Here is an 18940-nt window from a genome sequence, read left to right on the forward strand (position 1 = left end):
ATTATTAACTGTTTATATTTCCCATGGCTAGCCGGCCGTGGAAGCCATCTTGAATCATGTTCACCCAAAATGGTAATTGGTTGTAGATGTACATGATTGCTTTCTGAAAGTTTCTGAGATATTTCGCTAATTACAAACAAATATATACAAACATAAAAGTTTTTTGGCTTTGACGGTGTTCAGTAATAATCTAGAGCTACCTGTGTGGAGAGGGTGCGGGAGGTGGGATGACCCAGGCTTGTTGGTGCTGCTCCCTCATGGTCATGATCTTCTCCTGCTGCTGAGCCAAACGCTGCATCTCCGTCTGCAGGAAGGACAGCGACGTGTTCAGCCTTTCGATGGAGCGCGTGTACTCCGCCAGGTCCGTCTCCCCCGGCGCCACACCTGATGACCGTGGACAGAAACCGGTCAAGCACTGAATCCACAATCATTCTCAGAGCAGCTGCGCTGAGGCCACCCACCGCCGCCATCTTCTAAGGGGGACTTGGGGGCTGCCCCGTCAGGCTTGCAGCGCTCGGCGCGCTCCATGCTGTGCTGGCTGCTCTCCTTGGAGAAGGACGGCGGCTCGGGCGAAGGCGTTTCTGCTGCTCCTGGACTGAGCGGGGCGGTCACACCTTTCCTTTTCACAACGTTCAGAAAGGCTGTTCGGCCCATTTTCTGACGATGCCTTGTGAACGCAGCCTCCACCTGTTCGTAAAGAGATCAGCAGATTATTATCACTTGTTCATGAAATTGTATGACAGCATTTCTGCAGAGCCGTGAGTCGTCTACCTTCTTCTTCTGAGCTTCGATTGCTCGACGCTTCTCTTCCAGCTTCATCCGCAGCTGAATCATTTCTGAGGCTATGAGGTGGGAGGGGTCTCTGGGTGATGAGGTGATTGGAGAGGGCGAAGTGATCGGCAGTGGAGGGGTAGAGTACTAAAAAAAACAATCAGTGAAATTATTTAAAGCCAACATATGACTCCGATTTTTATTCTTGCCACATTTAGAAATATTTTTGAGGAGAAACAAGTGATTAAAACCTGAGAAGAAGCAGCTTTCGTTGAGTGTGTGTACGGTACATTCAGATCAGAACTGTCCGGCGTGGTCCCTCCGCTGCTCCGCCCCTCTAACTTTCGGAATTTCTGTTCCGCGAAGCTGGTCATCCGCACCAGGCCTCCGCCGGACCCGCCCGACGAAGAGGCGGGACTCGCCGTGTATGATCTGGGCAGTGTGGGAGCTGAACTGGGACAGGGGCTGCCCCGATCGCCTCCGTCCCTCCGTTCACCCTCGGGGTTAGGGTTATCGGCCTCTTTCTGTCCTCCTTCGCTGCTTCTGCTCTTCTCCGGCCTGCCTGGCAGAGGACAGGACCGGGTCGTGGCGTCACAGTCCGGGTCTATGTCCGAATAGTCTTTCAGAGACGAGGTGTCGTCGTCCAAACTCTGGATGTCCTCGGTCCGCACGTGGATGCCCGTGTCGACCTCATCGGTGGATGCGGAGTTGGGATCGCGGTCATTGAGTCGCGCCTTCGAGGAACTCGGGTCGTCATCTTGAGCTCGGGCCCCCGGGGGGTCTGACGGCTCTGCGTCATGCAGGAAGAAGCCACCATCTCCATCTCCGATGCCCAGGCTGGCGTGGGGCCTCTCTGTGTCGTGAATAATCTTGAGGGCCTCCTCGATGCTCGGAGGAGTCGATGGACTGACAAGACCCGTGTAGTTACCTTGGCACTTCCTGGGGCTGTTGCTGTTTGGTAAGATTCCATTGGAGTACCTAAAAATAAGCAGGTAAACTAAAAATCACAACAATGACAGAATATTTACCCCATTACCATCATTACTTTGGTTCCAGCTTTTCTAGGGTCACAAAATCAACTAAAAGACCCCAAATGATTGATGGGAAACAACCTTGATCAAAACAGCTACACATAAACATGTTCATGTCTTCTGCAAGGTTTTATACTCAAGGTTCTTGTATGGATCCCTCATCTGTACCTGCTTTGGTTCTTGACAGAGAACGTGTTGTTCCGCCCTACAGGTTTGTGAGAGACAAACTCCTCCTCCTCCTCCAGTATTTGTTTGYTCGGGCCGTTCGCATCGACGGGTGTGAGCGAATGGTGCCGCTTCATGCCTCCGCGAGACGCATAGTGAACTCTGAACCCCAGACCATCACTACTGGCCGAGCGGGTCATACCACGGGGCGAYGGAGCCTTGAAGGGCTGGTCTCCATCTAAAGAAATCTCGAAGGAAATTCCCCTGGAGGAAGAGCTAAAAGAAGAAAGATCGAAGGAGTTTCATTCAGTTGGAACTCAACAGGCTGATAAAGAAATGCGGACCAGTAAAAAGTTGGATCCTGACGTTTTTTCTTTGGGCCACGTCCTGATGCAGTCATCAACGTAGGACATGGAGGTAGACCTCTTCATTACACCTGTTGGACAAACAGAAGATATTTGAACATGTTAAATCTTTCATTAATAAACAGCAAATGCATCTTTGGGCTTGATGGAAAAGAAAAGAATAAAAACTGTGTTAAATCTACTTTCTATGGTCTATCCTGGCAAACTCTGAGTTTTTGCTTTATTCTTCACTGTTAAACATTAATCTCAACATTACTTTGAAAATTATTTCAGGAATATTAGAAGCTGAATATTAAATTGTCTTAAACAAAAACTAAGATCCAGTGTAGTGCAGCAAATCAACCACTAGGTGGGGTCCAGAATAAACAACGAAAATCCACACTTTCAATAAGTGTTCTCTGTCAAATACTGTGGTTTATTTTCCTCAGACCAGGAAAAGAGCCAGGCACACTTCAAACATAAAAAAACATGTCTTTCTTACTCTCTGCTATATATACACACACACAAACACATTTATTTTTTAACCAATCTGATCATCTAACTTGATTTCTTCTTGCAGGACTAGGGTCTTAAAGAGACAGAGGMTAAAATGAAACAATTTACAGTTAAAGTGCCTCTGACAACATTTTTTGTAGTAAATATGAATGCATTTTTTGGAAAGAAAACATGAATAACATAATGCAAAATAAATTTCATGCTGCTGAAATGAACAGTTGTTGAGATATTTGCAGGTGAAGTAGCAGGAAGTGATGTCAAAGGGGAACACAAACAGAGCAGCGCTACGACAGCCGACAACCCAGACTGTAGGGAAGAATCTGATGACATTTTAGATTTCTTTTTGAGTCACTATGAAAGAGAGATGAAGAGTCAGAGTTCAAATAAGATTGTTTCAATAAACAAAGAACAGGGAGGGTTTTTTTCTTGAAGAGTTCCCCTTTGATGTCACTTCCTGTTTCATTTGGCTGAGCAAATTCAAATTCAAAAGAAAATCTGCCATTTATGCAACAAAGTGGGTAAAATCACGTGTWTTATGCCGATTTCTTAAACATAAAGATGTTTTCTTTGGCTTTTTGTATTTGTTGAATACGCACGCCACAGGCACTTTAATGTTGAACTATTTTGCTGTAAAATGGTCGATCATACCTTCAGCAGCAAAGTTTTCTGGGCTGGAAGGTCTGTCTGCATAGTTCTGTTTGACTGGACTGGACTCAGGAGCCATATCTGTGCAGGATGATACCGGCTCACACACTGGAGGAGAAAACAGGAACGACCTTTTAATATCTAAAACTTTGGAATTGACAACTGACCTTTAAAATACAGCAAACAAAAATGAGTACAATTAACAGCATGCAGGTCATACCATACCGTTTGGGTTGAAGACTCGGGGTTGTACAAATGAAGGCTTGACCACTTCGAACCACCAGAAGAGTTCAGCCATAAACACCAGGTAGTTACTCTGCACGATCACACACATAAACATTTATGGTCAAGTCACACGTGGAGTGTTTGTTTTTTCATTAATTTCTCTACAGCCTCTCCTCCCTTACAGATGCTACAATACATCAGATGGATGAACGCTCAGCCTCAGATGGGTGTGTCCGTGTTCTTGAAGAAAAAAATATGTCTGACATGTTTCATGTCAAACTATAACAGACAAAGCACCATCTGGAGTTTTTCTTAAATTCTATTTAACGGACGGCTGAAAAAATAATGACATTAGTGGAATAAAATTCTATTCATGTCTACTCTAAACTACTCATAGCAGCACGAGATAGAAAACAAAATGAAAAGACTTCTGTGCACAAGGACTAGTTAGGATTCTTTAACCAGTGAGAACTCCCTGCTGTTTCATCAAACAAGCAAAATAACAAGACAGAAAAGAAAAGAAAGAAACATCTGAAGCAAACGAGGGGCCAGTTTGAGGACTCCGCTGGGCTTTGTGCCCAAAAAGAGGAAAGAAAGTTTCAGTCAGCTCGGACTGTGACTTGAATCTTGAATGTTTCTGCCCACGCTCCCTGCATACTGTTTAGCCAACGCCGGCTTTACTTTGCTGCCTCTAATCTCAGGGTGGCACAGAGAGATAATCTGTCCAGTTGTCTTTTGTTAATCAGAAGCAAGTGTAACAACTGAGGAGATCTCTGCTTTAAGACTTGGTTTTCTTTAGAAAACAGGAGAGAAACTGAGGGAGAACTCAGACAGCGACAGGCAGAGACGGGTCAGCTCGGTGAATCTGTCCTCTGTTTGAGCAGAGAGTGGGAGCGCCAACGCCAACACAATGATTATTAAACTTTTCCTCGCATGACTCACTTTTGCCTTTGTGTGATTTCCCTGCTCTAAATCTACTAACTGCCCCGCTCAACCCCTCCTCCCCCCCCCCAAACGTAAGAGAAGGGGCGTCCCTACCTTTACTGAAGCGTGTGCATACAGCAGGTCCTCCAGGCTGAAGTGGCAGCAGTGATTCAGGTTGTTCCTGCAGAACTCCTGCACCAACTGCAGGTTGTACAGACTGTCAGCCAGAGACATGGTCTCCTTCAGGCAAATGTCTGCTCGAGAGGGGAGGAGGGGGGGGGGCAAACACACACAAGGGAGGGTAACAGGAAGACAAGAACAGATAAGACTAAATAACCCTACTTTCCAATTTGCAGTGGCAAATCTGAATCCGTTGAACCTCTTCGAGTTTATTCTTGACTCCAGTTTACAAAAGTCCTTCCAGATGAGTCATCAGGATGTTGGACATGAGGGAACAGAGCAGAAACTGCCAGCAGAGCTTTACAGCAGCTAGTTTTTCTGGTGTGATGTCAGCTTGAACTTTACTGTAGTTTTTTTTTTTTTTTGAAGTTATTTTTAGGGATGAATCCAGCCACAGGCGAGGAAACTTAACGAGGACCAGCTTGCTCTTGCATCTGGTTTCTGCATGTGAGCTCCATGTGAGTTAAAAGCAACCCGAGGAGCCTCAGGAAATCAACACAAGAGTTGTTTATCTTTGAAAGCGCTATTAGCTAACTGTACTTGCAACGGTTCTCTGTGATCTACATCTTGTGACTGAATGTCATGTCAGCCTGGAGCATTTTATTTTTTTAGAATCCAGCCAAACATCACTTTCAAACTCTTCTTATCTGTCCTCACTGACTTCATTAGTCAATACATTACTTTAAAAGTAAATGTGGTGGCCATCTTGAATTGGGTTGAATTCAAAAGCTAATCATTTGTAAATTYATTTATTGATTATGTCCTTGAAGTCACTTTAAAGTCCATCCACTTGTTTAAGGTGTATTTTGCTAACAGGAAAAAAAGATTAAGGTAAAAACTAATTACGGAAATAACTCTGCTGTGACTGACTTTCAGCTACAACCACATCAAATTTTAGCACATAAGTAAAATTTGTTTAATTATAGCTATTCCTTTTTTTTTGTAAGGTCTGCTGGCTGAGACGGCCATCTTGAATTGGGTGGGCTCCAAAAGTTAATCACTTGTAGACGTACATCCAGTGGTTACTTCCTGAAAGTTTCATTAAAATCTATCCAGTGGTTTGTGAAAGATTTTGCTAACAAACGAACAGAATCAACTCTAAGCAGTTGATGGCTAAGGCTCTTGTGCAATCTATTAGTGCTCAGAATAAGTGTTGGAGATCAGTCTCAACTACTACCAGACCTAATTTTAACCCGACATCTTCAAGTTTAACCAAGTTTTTTTGTTTCAGGTAAGTTGGCTGTGGCAGCAATCTTGATTTGGATTGATTCTAAAGGTTAATCAGTTTGTAAAGCTACATTCAATGATTAATTTGAGGAAGTTTCATTACAATCCATCCAGTGGTCCAGGAGATATTTTGGAAACAGACTCAATGTGGTCGAATGCAGAAAACCACAAACAAGAAAAATAAACCATAAATACATTTTGTCTCCCCAGATGCCACTGTGCTTTCTAAATGAAAATAAAAACTCCCACTTTCCTACACGTATTAATGAATTGCCTCTTGCTTTGTTTCCTCTTATAGAATAATTCGAACACAAAGAGCAGATGTGAGCTGCAGCTCACCTTCCAGCCGGACGGCCTGTGGGCAGTAAAAGTGCAGCAGGGCGGTGAGGGCGCAGCCGTCTGTGTTGTCCTTCAGCAGGTTCTCCACCAGGGGGAGCGGCGGAGCACTCCTCTGAGCCTGCTCCCTCCTGTACCGGGCCTGAAACCAAGGCAACGGCACAAAGACATCACCGTCATGATTCATCGGGGTGGACATGTACAGTTTATCGACGACAGGCTTTCCTCTGCATGCACGCCTCAACACAAGTCCAGGTGTTAATCTGAGGAGTTTCAAGCACACAGCTGGAAACAAACGCATGCAGACAGTTAGTCACGGGCAGCACACTGAACAGAAACACACTCCCTCCACAAAATATCTCTTTTTCATTTAAAGAAAGTAGAATCATAGGAGCAATTTCACTCCTTGTTTGGTCGTGAAAAGTAGTTCTAACTCTGAGAAGGAAAAAATGCAGGCTGGATCCAAATACTTAAAAAGCTGGAGTAAAAACAGAATGCAATCATTTGCAAATCTCATAACTCCTTATTTTATTCACAATAAAAGATTCTGGTAATMTCTTTGCTGCATGAAGAACAAGGCCAAAATAGTGGAGCCCTTCAGGTGGCAGGGCATTAAACACAAAACACTCCAGTAAACCCATATCTGTAAACACAGTGACACAACTTTCTGCTGCCTCACTGTACAACCTGATTCCATCCTGACCAGTGGTGGAGCCAGAAATTTTTCTCAGGGTGGCCAGACTGGGACCACTACTCACACAGGGGTGGCCAGGAAAATTACATCATTTTTTACTTGAAAGTTTCTGCAGATCTTTGTGTTTTGGTCATTTCCTTATGTCCTTATACAGGCAGTGACTACCTTAAAAACATGGGCAACAGAACCATTTTAAAAGTGGGGACACACTGTTGAGGGGTCTGGGGTCCCCCCCCAGAAAAATTTGAATGAAATAGATGTTATTTCCTGCATTCTGGTGTATTTTACCAGGTTGTTAAACATACTTTACCTACATAAATGAACACTTGTTTTAATAATTATTTCAGAGACATATTCTTCATTAAACTAGTTCCATCATCCTGTTTTTAAACTCACTGCTACAGCTGAGATACGGTTAATTAATATGACACAATTTATCATATCCAATGACTTTAGGGGTGCTTTTTTACTTTTATTTAGTTTTTTTATTTATTTTTAATTGTAACATGTCATTGTGTAATTATGACCCTCAGCTGCATGTTTAAAACTAATATTAATAATTTTATCCAATGAACAGGAGCAATATTGATAATCACCAACAGTGAATTTAGAGGGGTGTTTCACTTTTTATGATTAGTGATAGGTCTACTCATAACCAAAACAGAGCATCATGCAGTCTTCATAACATAAAATGACAAAAAAAAAAAAAAGAAAAAAGAAACCATTTGCCACCATAAGTCAGATTACATATGTTCTGTATATAAAGAAGATCATCACTTCCAAAATCATCACTTCCTTTTCATTACTCTTCTTCAGTGATAGAGCTTGGTAATGTTTCAAACTGTTAAACACTGCCACCAACTGTTCAGGAGGATTATTACACCCCTAAAGGTTGTTTCAYTGTGGAAGGGGTGTGTACAGCAGGGTGGCCAATGGGGTGGCCAAAGAYTTGTCTGTGGTGGCCATGGCCACCCCCTGGCTCCGCCCCTGATCCAGACAACTTTTTAAAGAAAGGCCTTGTATATTTGAGATGTGCTGCTGCCATCAAACATTTAAAGACTTAAACATTTGACGTTTACTATATTCTACTGTGATAAAATTTTGAATGATAAAATTTGCAAATCAGAGCCTTCTGCACTTTAACACAACATTCCAAAGCAAACAATCCAGGGTTTCCTAATAACACGGTGTATTCTGCTTCTATGTAGGATTCCTCTGCACCTGTAAATAAAATAAAATAAACACAGACAATACTCCAGATCCCTTCGGGGAAGAAGCTCTCCCAGCTTGCCCATAAACACAAGTTTTATGATGTCTGCATTTTGCAGCAGATACTTCATCCTCAGCAGCGCTTACTGTCTGACAGCCAGCCCAGACTGTAAGAACCAGCAGGTTCTCCTTCGCTCCACTCTGACCCCACTATATAACTCTTAATACAGTTTAATMTTTTTCACAGCAGCCAATTGTAACATTTTTTTTCCACATTGCAGAAAATAATAGAGGAAATCAAAGCAGAAAATGGGTATCTATTAATAGATGTGTTGTTTTTTTAGGCCATCATCCAACTGTACTGTCCAACTGTAGCTCTTCTCTTTCTCGAAAGTCAAAGTGTATTCATGTGAAGACAGCTTTGGGAGGGTGGGTGGGAGGGTGGAGGACGTCTGACCAGACAACGATGGGGGGTCTGGGCCACATGCAGTGATAACACAGTCAAAGGATAACTAACACAAGGCTCATTGTGGGTTTGTTGAGGTGTTTTTGAATGGATGGACTTACAGGTACTAATCTCCAGTACCATTTGCTAGAAGACTGGAAGATGGATCATGATTGGACAAGAGGAGAGAGTGGGACAGAAATTAGGTCGAAAGCAGAGAAAATAGAGCCACTTCAAAACATGGGAGAGAAATGTTCTTAAAACTTTAAAATATAGAGTATTAACTACACAAAAGAGACTAAAAATAATGAATAATTGAAATCCATTTCCAAAACTAACCTTTTTAAAACATGTTTTCCCTGCAAGGCTCTATAACTAAAATCTGATGTACCACTTCTAAAAGAATTTCTCTCTCAAAACTTTAAAACTTGATTATCAAAAATGTTTCTTTCTCAATAATAATAATTTGACAAAAAAAAGTAAAAATCATAATATGCTGCACAGCATGAAACATCAGAGTGCACATTATGTTTGGCTTCAGGCACTCAATGAATGATTTCTTGTCAAAAAGTCACAAACATCCAGTGAAGTGAACAACAATGGAAGTGTACATGATTTGTACAGAGCTGCATTTGTACCTAATAACATAACACTAAAACTTTGCTTCAAACATACTGTTCATGGATAAAACTGCATAATGCTAATGTTGCTGTAAAAGAACACGTTTGATGATTTTATACCCTGTAAAATATTTAGTAAACTCATGAACTCGAAAGTAAAATCCCATATTTTTAGCTGGGTCACAAACATGAGCTGCTGATTTATCTGATTCGATTTTTTCCAGGTTTTCCACCCTGTCGTGATGTGCTGCGATGAGCACAAACAATCCCAGWCTCCATGAAAAAAAACAAAAAAAACAAGCGAATGCTTCGTCATATGACCAGAGTTAAAGTCTTTTTCACACCGTCCCAGAATAGACGAGACCAACTGACAAATGTGTTGTGTTCATCTGTTGCAGAGGACTACACTGTATGAGTGTTTTCTCCTCCAGCTGTGTCCTGATCGGTGAGTAGCTTTCTGCCGAGGCTCAAAGTGCACAGAAAGAGTCGTGTGATGAAGCACRAAGCAGCTGACTAACACTGAGCAGCCCCTTTTTAAACTGGTTATATGTAAACAGTTCAATCTGTAGCTACAGGTTTGCTCTGATTTTACAGATTGTGAGGGCATGCACTCCAATCTTAGTGACATAACTCTTCATAAAGTTAACATTTGTAATTATTGAGTGAAATATCTGAGCCTACATGCTCCTTACTGACTGACTTCAGAGGTTTGATAAGTTGGAGTGATTTAAGAGAGTAATATAAAGTGAAAACAAGAAGACTACTGAGCAACTCATGATGGTCAGGGATGTCCAATCCTGGTCCTCGAGGGCCACGAACCTGCAGGTTCCAGAGGTTTCTCTGCTCCATCACACCTGATTTGTATGAATGGGTGATTGCCAGGCTTCTACAGAACCTGAAGAGGTAATTCAGTCAGTGACATGTGTGTTGGAACAGAGAAACAAGGAAAACATGCAGGAACCTCGAGGACCAGGATTTGACACCTGTGTAAAATAAATAAATAAAAATATTTTTCTTTGAGACATATAATAACTAAAGTGCAAGTGTCAAACTCAAGRTCCGTGGGCCAAATGTGGCCTGCCACTGCATTTTATGTGGCTCCCGAGACCTTCAAAGACGCAATAATGTCACTGACCATAACCTCCATCTCCCAGAATGCATGTTCATTATTTTACCTGCAAAATCCTGGCATCCCACCACCAGGTGGAGGTGCACAGGGTTCAAACGTAGCCAGTAGCTGGCACTGAAATGGAGGTTTTATGCAGTGCATTTTGCTGGCTACTTTTGTTGTGTTGTTGTACTGGGAAGTGAGAATTTCCAAATTACAAGTCGTAAATTTAAAGTAGAACGCTCCCTCTACTGGGAATTTTCTGTCGGAGACTGGGAGAGTTCAGAATTCAAGATGGCAGCTACTCACCACAACTTAGTGAGTAAAACGCTTACCTTTTACTTTTAAAGGGGCAATATCATGTAAAATTAACTTTTTTGAGTTTTATATCATGTTATAATGTTATACTCTCATAAACAACATGCCCAAAGTCTTGCTTTGACTCATTCATGCATGTTTGAGAAATCCTGCAGCATTTTTAGGAAGCCATGCTGAGGAGCAAAACGACAGGTGGGGACCAGAAACACCTTTTGGGACCAGAAACGCCCCTGGGACGTGTCTTTAAGCTGAACTTCCTCATCACGGAGCACATCTCCGCACCCCACACACCCCGTCCATGACTCCTGCAGGCTCTTGGCAGTAACAGAGCAAAGTGAAAGTGAAACTTAAACTGTCTGCTGCTCTTAACACTACTGCTCACTCAGTGAAGCTCTTTTCAGATTCAAAATACCTTTGAGGAAATGTATTTTCAGATATCAAGTAAACTGCATCTTAGCGCACGCGCGTCGTAGTTAAACATAAAACAATGAAGTTAATTACAACTAGTCCGTTCAGACAACCACAATACTCACGTGGCCCTCGGTGAGCTTATTTTCTTTCACAATGTTAATAAAAAGCTTCAGATTGTAAAAAAGAAAGGCCCCTGGTTTAGAAATGCCCACGTGGCATAACTCAGTTATGCTTTAATCTTCAGTTTCTTGTCTGCCTTTAGGAATCTGATGTGTGATAAAGCTCTGTGCTGAAGCGTTACGGTTCAGCGAGGCAGAGGAGGACAGAAGCTGACTGAGTTGTCTCCCAGAGACAGACTGTCTTACATAACGTCGAGGCCTGCAGGAGGCCTGTCTGTCACTGCTTCTCCTCTGCTACAGCCGCCATGTTTCTCTTTCTCTTCTCTCACTCTCTGATAACCCCTCCTCACGTCTCCTCCTCTGATCTGTGCCACTCTCTGTCTCCTCTCCTCTTGCCAGTGTTTTTGTCTGCAGCTGGTGACTGGTCTCATCTGTTCCTGTGAGCTAAACAGCTCAGTTTACTGTGCTGTTTGTGAGTCTGGATGGAGACACAGATGTTGCTTTAAAAGTTTAGAACCCAGTATTAGTAACGCCCAATTAAATAAAGAACAAGTCCTAACCATCATTTGTTGTGACACGGCAGAGTTTATATTAGTATACTATGTGTGTATTCTTACTTTTTGTGTTGTGGTGGCTGACTCCTGTAKGAAAGTTTCTCGTAACTTCTGCTCCGCGATGAGAATGTCCCTCAGGTGTTCGTTTATCTTGAGAGAAAGGAAGAAGCATGAGACACAAACAGGGAGGCAGCGAGCTCAGGTTTCACACGAATATTTGGGGCAAACTGAGAGTCAACAGAGGGATTATTCAGAGCAGAGAAACATGACCCCTAAAGAAAAGCATTGTATCCTCCTTTCAAAGCATTAACTAATAAAAACTATTTCACAGCCTTGCTTGTTTTCATGATTTAGGATTTTTGTTTCTGTTAAAACAAGGATGCACAAAGTTATATTACCAAATCAAGCTCTGCTCGTATGTTTCGAGGCATCAAATTGAACCAAACCCCTGTCCCTAAAAATAGCTTCTGTTCATCTTCAATATAGACTAAATATAGACTAAAATCTGATGCAGCTGATGACAGTCATTCACAACACTGAGCATGAAATTGAGCATAACATTATTTTAAAGGTTTGACCAAATTGGCCTCAAATCCGTAATTTTCTCAACGTTAAATGTTCTTAGTCTAAAACATGTCAAACTCGAGGCCCGTGGGCCAAATATGACCCACCACAGCATTTTACGTGGCTCACGAGAGCTTCAAAGAAGTACTAATGTCTTTAAAAAGGCGTATGGTTTGAAGCCAGCATAGACAATAAACTACATCTCCCAGAATGCATGTAAATCACTGTATTTTACCTACGAAATTATGGCATCCCACCACTACGGTTAGGCAATATTGGCAATAAAATTGATCATGATTTATTGTGGCATTTAGTTGATAACGATTAATGTGATCATTAATAGATGACAACTGAACTTGCACGTAGCCTTGGTCCACACGATAGTGTGTTGTACACAAAAATATGTCATCATCGCATGGCACTAATTGTAGTAATTGCAATGTGGCAAATATTTAATGTTGACAGTTTTTCAAAAGTAGCCTGCAGCCAGCAAAATTTGCTGTGTAAAATCTTACGCTGCATTTTTGCTGGCTACATTTGATGCAGCCCAGTTATACTGGAACATGGGAATTTCCTACTTCCAAAATGTAAATTTAACCTGGGAATTCCCTGTCAGTAAGTGGGAGTTAAGAATTCAAGATGGCAGCTACTCGCCGCAACTAAACAGTGCTAAAAACTCTCTTACTTTAACCTTTAACAGTATTTCTGTATTATTAATACAGTACTTTTCAGTGTTTATAAGAGGATGTGTTAAAACTCTGTTTTTTTGCAGGAAAGTACCACGTAGAGCTCAGTTATTGTTTATTAGCGGCGCTTAGTTGAAACAATGGGACGAAGAGCGTGGCGTTTCGTGTTTAGTGAAAGTTAAATACGAAAATGTCAATGTTTAATAAAGTAGACCTTGGTGAAAAGCAGTTTGACGACCCTGGTCTAAACCCCTGGCAGTAAAGGTAGTGGGTGATATGCATTCCTTCAGATAATGATAGGCCTTTTATTTATACTTGCTTTGGCAGACCAGAGATGTTTGAGCTGAGTATCTTATCTCTCAACATGGTATGTGTCTGTTTTCTTGCTCAAACAAATGAATAAACTGAGAGCTGACACGCTCTACTTAAACCTGATGAAAACAGAGCAGTTGTAAAAGAAAAAAACTGAAGAAAACATCCGGTTTGGGACAGCAGCACAGATCTTTCTGGTTTTTCTCCGTTTCGTTTTCCCACCAAACTGGGTCCCTGCACGTACCTTGTTGATCCAGGTGGTGATCGCGTCCTCGGTGTCGTACGGCAGCCCCTGAATAAGTCCGTCGCTGTGGGCGGGTTCGGCGGACGAGTATCTGTTGATGCAGGACATCACCCTCTCCACGCTCACCATCTCCACGGTGTACGCCATCATCAGGGTGTCGATGAGCGCCAGATGGGAACTCTGTAAAAACACAAACACAAGATCAATTTAGGCACAAAAAAAATCAATCAAAGCAGAAATCCTCTCATTGGGCCTCATGCAAGAACCGTTCGTACGCACAGATTTGTTCTTAAATCGTGCGTACGAGTGATTTAGGAGAATTTGTGGCATTCACCAATGTTTTCGTATTCTAAGATTTTTTTCAGATACGAACAAAATTCACGAGTGGTCCAGACCTGTCGTATATTTTACAAGCAGTCACTCGTTATCCAGACGGGTTTTCTTCATTAATAACCTTATATTTCCTTAGTTTGAAGATATTTTGAGTTGAAAATAAACCACACTCCATAATTATGTTGACAATAAGTTATTCTGCTTGAATTAGAGTTATAATTTTAAATGTAATAATTTAGACTAACAATATAAATTGTCCGTCCGTCCGTTTTCTGCCGCTTATCCGGGATCGGGTCGTGGGGGGCAGCAGGAGACCCCGCTCTCCCCAGCGACACCTTCCAGCTCGTCCTGGGGGACACCGAGACGTTCCCAGGCCAGAGAGGATACATAATCCCTCTACCAAGTAGTGGATTTTCTCCAAAGTGCCAGACTTATTTTGAAAACATTTTAAAATGCTTATTTCACAACTGCAACTGAGACCACCTGCGACCGCGCAGCACGCGCGTGGGAGGCGGGGGGGGCCTACGGTGCGCAGCGCTGCCGCTTCTGAATAAATGAAAATGATTTAACACAATTGTTTATATTTTTAGCAGCTCTTTTTATCCCACAGCTGACCTGCTAAAAATGACAGATTTTATTTTCTGGATCTCTGACAGACGGACTTCAATCTCTGAACTCATAAAGTTTTTCTTTTTAATTTTCACTGTCATTTTCATGAATGGACACTTCCTTGTATCTGAGGCAGGAAACATAGCCTTATATGGTGTTTTTGGGGTGGTAATTATGCTAATCTCCTCTCGCGTGCACGAGCAGCTGGATACGAACAGGTGGAATTCATTTACACCCTTTTCTTGAAGATAGAAGAGTTTGTTGAATCTGACGTGACATGTTCGTACGAACCCTTCGTATGAACAAAAGTAAGAGAAATTTAGGATAAGAATACGAACATGTTCTTGCATGAGGCCCATTGTCCTTCACGCGACGTGAGTGGTTTTATCAGCCATCAACACTTACACAAAGCTTGACATTTTCCCGACCTTTCTAAACTCATTCCAGGTCGGTCAGACTTCCTTTTCCTGTTGCAAACTGCAGGTCGACTCCAAAACATCTGAACTAGACATGTGTGTGTAAGTGAGTGAGCTGCTTACTCAAGTGTTTCTAGTGTTTAAGCATCAAACCGAATCAGACTAGTCCTTGATGACGGTAGCAGCTTCGATCCACAAATAAAGTCACTGAGTTGGTTTTGTTCTGTGACGTATCTCCAATAAGCCACACTGAGTCCAACCGTTTTGTGTATTTATTTTAAAACTAACACAACGAACTTTTATAATCAGAACAGCACTTGTAGGCCTAAATCTGACTAAAATAATGACATTCAAAAATTGATAGTCAACAGAAAAGTTTGCAATAAGCAGCATCAGGTAAGCAACGTGTCTATATATATAATGTGTCTTTGTGTCCGAAGGGCAGTTCTGCATTAAGTACTGTACCAGTATTGGTTAGGCTGCCATGGCAGTGATTTATTTTGACTAAAACATCTCGTATGTTTGATTCCTCAAGTTCTTTGTGTGTTCTGTCTACAACTTGGATTGCAAAAACCATAAAACCATGATTGTTTTCTGCTTCTTCTAATGTCTCCATAAATGATTAAAACCATTCAACAACCATTAAAATAGTTGTTAAATGATAAATAAAAGCGGTTAACAACACATGTTTCCAATTCAGGATGTAAAAAGCGAAACTTCTTACAGCATAAACATAAACTATCACACATGTAAACTGATTTGTAGAACTTGACAAACAGTTTGTTGCTGCAGCTCCATGTTACACCGAGTTTGGCTCTTGAACACAAGGCTGATATTAAACTGCCTATGAAACAATCTGCTGATGTCGTTTTACATTCATGCATCTTCAGGATAACGTCAKGTAGTTCACATTGTTTGCATTCTTCGTCTGGCTTACAGCTGTCTGACTGACGGACGGACAAACAGACAGAGAAGAAGAGAGGAGACAGGTCCAGCGGCTTAGATTAAAGCTGGAGACCCAGAAAATTAGGATTTTCATAAAAAAAAAACCTCACTGAGCTTTTCCTCTGATTGAAGCTCATTTGCATAAGACTCCTAAATCTTTCAGGTTGTTAAGAAGCTTGTGAAGGAGTCATATGTGTGTCTGTTCAGATCTCTGTGCAGAGAAATTCTGTAACTTTAACCAAACGATGACATTACTTGACCCAATTCCTTCTTTTTCTGAGATTTTTAACATTAGTTCATTACAAAAATTTAAAAAAAAAGAAATATGGCAGGAGGCCTAGATGTTGTATTAAGAGAGTGACACAAATGGGAAGAGGAAAATAAAATTTATTTTGTTTGTTTATAGAGCACAGTTTTCAATCATTTTATTRGGAGAATGATGCCTTTTTTATTCTGAATGTAGTAAATTAGAAATTTGGGCAAACAACATGCAACTGCCACACATGATGCATAGCATGATCACTGTGAGCTTTAAAGGTGTTGGCCTTGCATTACATGGCTGATTTTTGTTGGCCTACATATTTAAAGTATATATCATGTTTTGAAGAGTTACTATCTTACCTGTTGTAGGTAACTCTTGAAATAACTTCAGTTTGGAAACAACATTTTATTCTGACCAGACGGTCAGGCTAATGGCTTGTCTAAGCAGAGCCAAGACYAAAGTGGATTRGAGTCAACTTAAAGGGACAGTCTGGTCATTTTAGGAGTGATAGTACCTCATGACATCAGCCACAGAGCCCAAAGAGAGATAAATGCAAAAGTCTTGATCTGACCAGGTGAATGGTCAAAAGCAGTGCTGTTTTCATTAACGATGATGATGATGAAATATTTTCGTTGGCGCCCCCTTTTTTCATTATGATAACGAGACGGTAACGAAATAAACATAGCTCTTTGATGACTAAGACATGACGAAACGTGTGTGAGTTTTTGTTGACGAGACGAGACTGGACGAAAATGTTAGTCGGTGGTCTGTCAATCATTTAGAATGCAGAGCGGAGGGAGGAACAGTAGCGCTGTTACACACACACGCACACACAGCTCCTCCTCTCATTCAGTAAAGAAGGAAGACAAACAGCCTGCGCCGCTTCGCAAAAAAAAAAAGTCCGTCCGTCATCTGTAGCTTAACCAGGGAGTAACGTCTCCACCATTAAAAGCTGTCACAGGTCCATTCTGAGCGCTTTGTTTACGTTCATGACGAAAGAAAAACTCTTCTCTGTTTTTTTCTTTTTTTTTTTGGCCGGGCGGAGTTAGCAACTGCGCATGTCAGTGCTTCTGTTCTGAATAAAAGCCTGGTGCATGTAAACACTCGTTTGCACTCAAAGCGCTTTACACTGCAGACATTCACGCACTGATGATGGCAAACTACAATTGTAGCCACAGCTGCCCTGGGGCGCACTGACAAGAGGCGAGGCTGCCATACACAGGCGCCACCGGACCCTCTGACCACCATCAGTAGGCAAGGCGGGTAAGATGTCTTGCTCAAGGACACAACGACTGAGTCGACTGGACGGGGCATGTGTATTTTGTATGTTCGTTGCACTTAAACAAATTCAGAGAAATAAAGAAACAAAGTCAGAATGATTTTGTTTTGGGCATTTTTAGAGTAACACAAATTCACAAATGTTAACACAAATTACTCAAATTAATTTGTAAAGACTAATATGTTGTCTAAGACTAAAACTAAACTATTTTTAAGCTTTCGTCGATTAAAACTCGACTAAAACCATTAAATATAGAAATGACTAAAACTGACTAAAACTAAKAAGTATTTTTGTTCAAAAGACTAAGACTAAAATTAAAATGGCAGTCAAAAACAACACTGGTGAAAAGAGGGCCTGTTTTTTATTATTATTGTTTTTATTGCTCAGGTTTATGAAAGAACATCTTAAAATTAAAATACTGATATGGCAGTATGGCTACATTACCTAATATTAAACATCAATCCTTTTGGATGACACCGTTTGTTTTGTTTATTGTATGTCAAACTTTTTTCAAGAGCATGGGCTAAAAATAAATAAAAAAATATGAGCATGAAATAAAAGGAATTTACTTAAAAAGTATTTGCATTTCATGTATTATATTATTGATTATTATTATTCGATTTACATTTTGGCCCTCTCGGGGAAAAGATTTGGTCACCCCTGCGTCAGAGAAGAAAAAGTCAGACCAGAGCTGGAGCTAGTGCTCGCTAAYGTCTCTACTGTAGAGAAAACAGACATCACTGTTGACTCTACAGCATGAGTTTAAAAGCCATGTGCTGACTATTATTCGTCCACAAAGACCCTTGCGGGTGTGTGTGAGCAGAAGCAAGTCAAAGCACTCCCSGGGGACACAGACACGCCTTATAAGGCAGTGCAAATGGCAGTCGCTGTCAGTGGTTCGGGGGGCTGCGGCGCGCTCACGCACACCTCTAAAAGGAGCATCCACTTCAYCGCTGCTCGGCTGCAGGGGTGTGGACGTGTCCCAGTCCTTTCAAAGGCATCCATAGGAAGGCACGACGCAAGCTGAGCAAACATAATCAAAGCGGCCATGTTTCCCACAAACAATGTGTTAGCTTCCACGACTAATGTGGGTCAGGCTAACAATGACCTGCAACTGGTTTTTACAGTGTTAATCAGCTTTATTGAGATGAGTTAGTGGAGCTGTTTGAAAACAATTCACCTTCATTTACCACATGAGGGTGAAATAAACACACACACGCACGCACGCACGCACGCACACACACACCTCTGCAGACACTCAGCCTCCTCCGACACCTTTTTCTCTGCATTTTTACACCAAACGAAGCAGGAAAGAGAAAAAAACAAAAACAAGGAGATCTTGAAAAGGAGGGATAAACCCTGTGCACGATGCTGGAGGTCTTACGTCTCTTTAGTGGTGTGTGTGTGTGTGTGTGTGTGTGTGTGTGTGTGTGTGTGTGTGTGTGTGT

General features: G+C 41.7%; 1 protein-coding gene across 7 annotated transcripts in view; it reads right to left on the minus strand.

Moving 5' to 3' along the window:
- The window catches only part of camsap2b (calmodulin regulated spectrin-associated protein family, member 2b), a 39740-nt gene that overhangs the window by 7676 nt on the left and 13124 nt on the right, over positions 1-18940 (minus strand). For 5 of the 7 annotated variants that reach the window (XM_014021632.1, XM_014021624.1, XM_014021648.1 and 2 more), the window contains 13 exons: positions 13649-13828; positions 11906-11992; positions 8835-8867; positions 6368-6506; positions 4736-4875; positions 3698-3788; positions 3476-3580; positions 2334-2403; positions 1971-2243; positions 1023-1749; positions 772-918; positions 462-687; positions 201-384 (listed from right to left, as the gene is read on the minus strand). In XM_014021632.1, coding sequence (XP_013877086.1) covers positions 201-384; positions 462-687; positions 772-918; positions 1023-1749; positions 1971-2243; positions 2334-2403; positions 3476-3580; positions 3698-3788; positions 4736-4875; positions 6368-6506; positions 8835-8867; positions 11906-11992; positions 13649-13828 — 2402 coding nt within the window. The remainder of the gene's footprint in view (positions 1-200; positions 385-461; positions 688-771; positions 919-1022; positions 1750-1970; positions 2244-2333; positions 2404-3475; positions 3581-3697; positions 3789-4735; positions 4876-6367; positions 6507-8834; positions 8868-11905; positions 11993-13648; positions 13829-18940) is intronic. The other 2 variants (XM_014021670.1, XM_014021640.1) reach the window with 1 other exon arrangement.

Source organism: Austrofundulus limnaeus, unplaced genomic scaffold, assembly GCF_001266775.1.
Source record: "Austrofundulus limnaeus strain Quisiro unplaced genomic scaffold, Austrofundulus_limnaeus-1.0 Scaffold3, whole genome shotgun sequence".
NCBI lineage: Eukaryota > Metazoa > Chordata > Actinopteri > Cyprinodontiformes > Rivulidae > Austrofundulus > Austrofundulus limnaeus.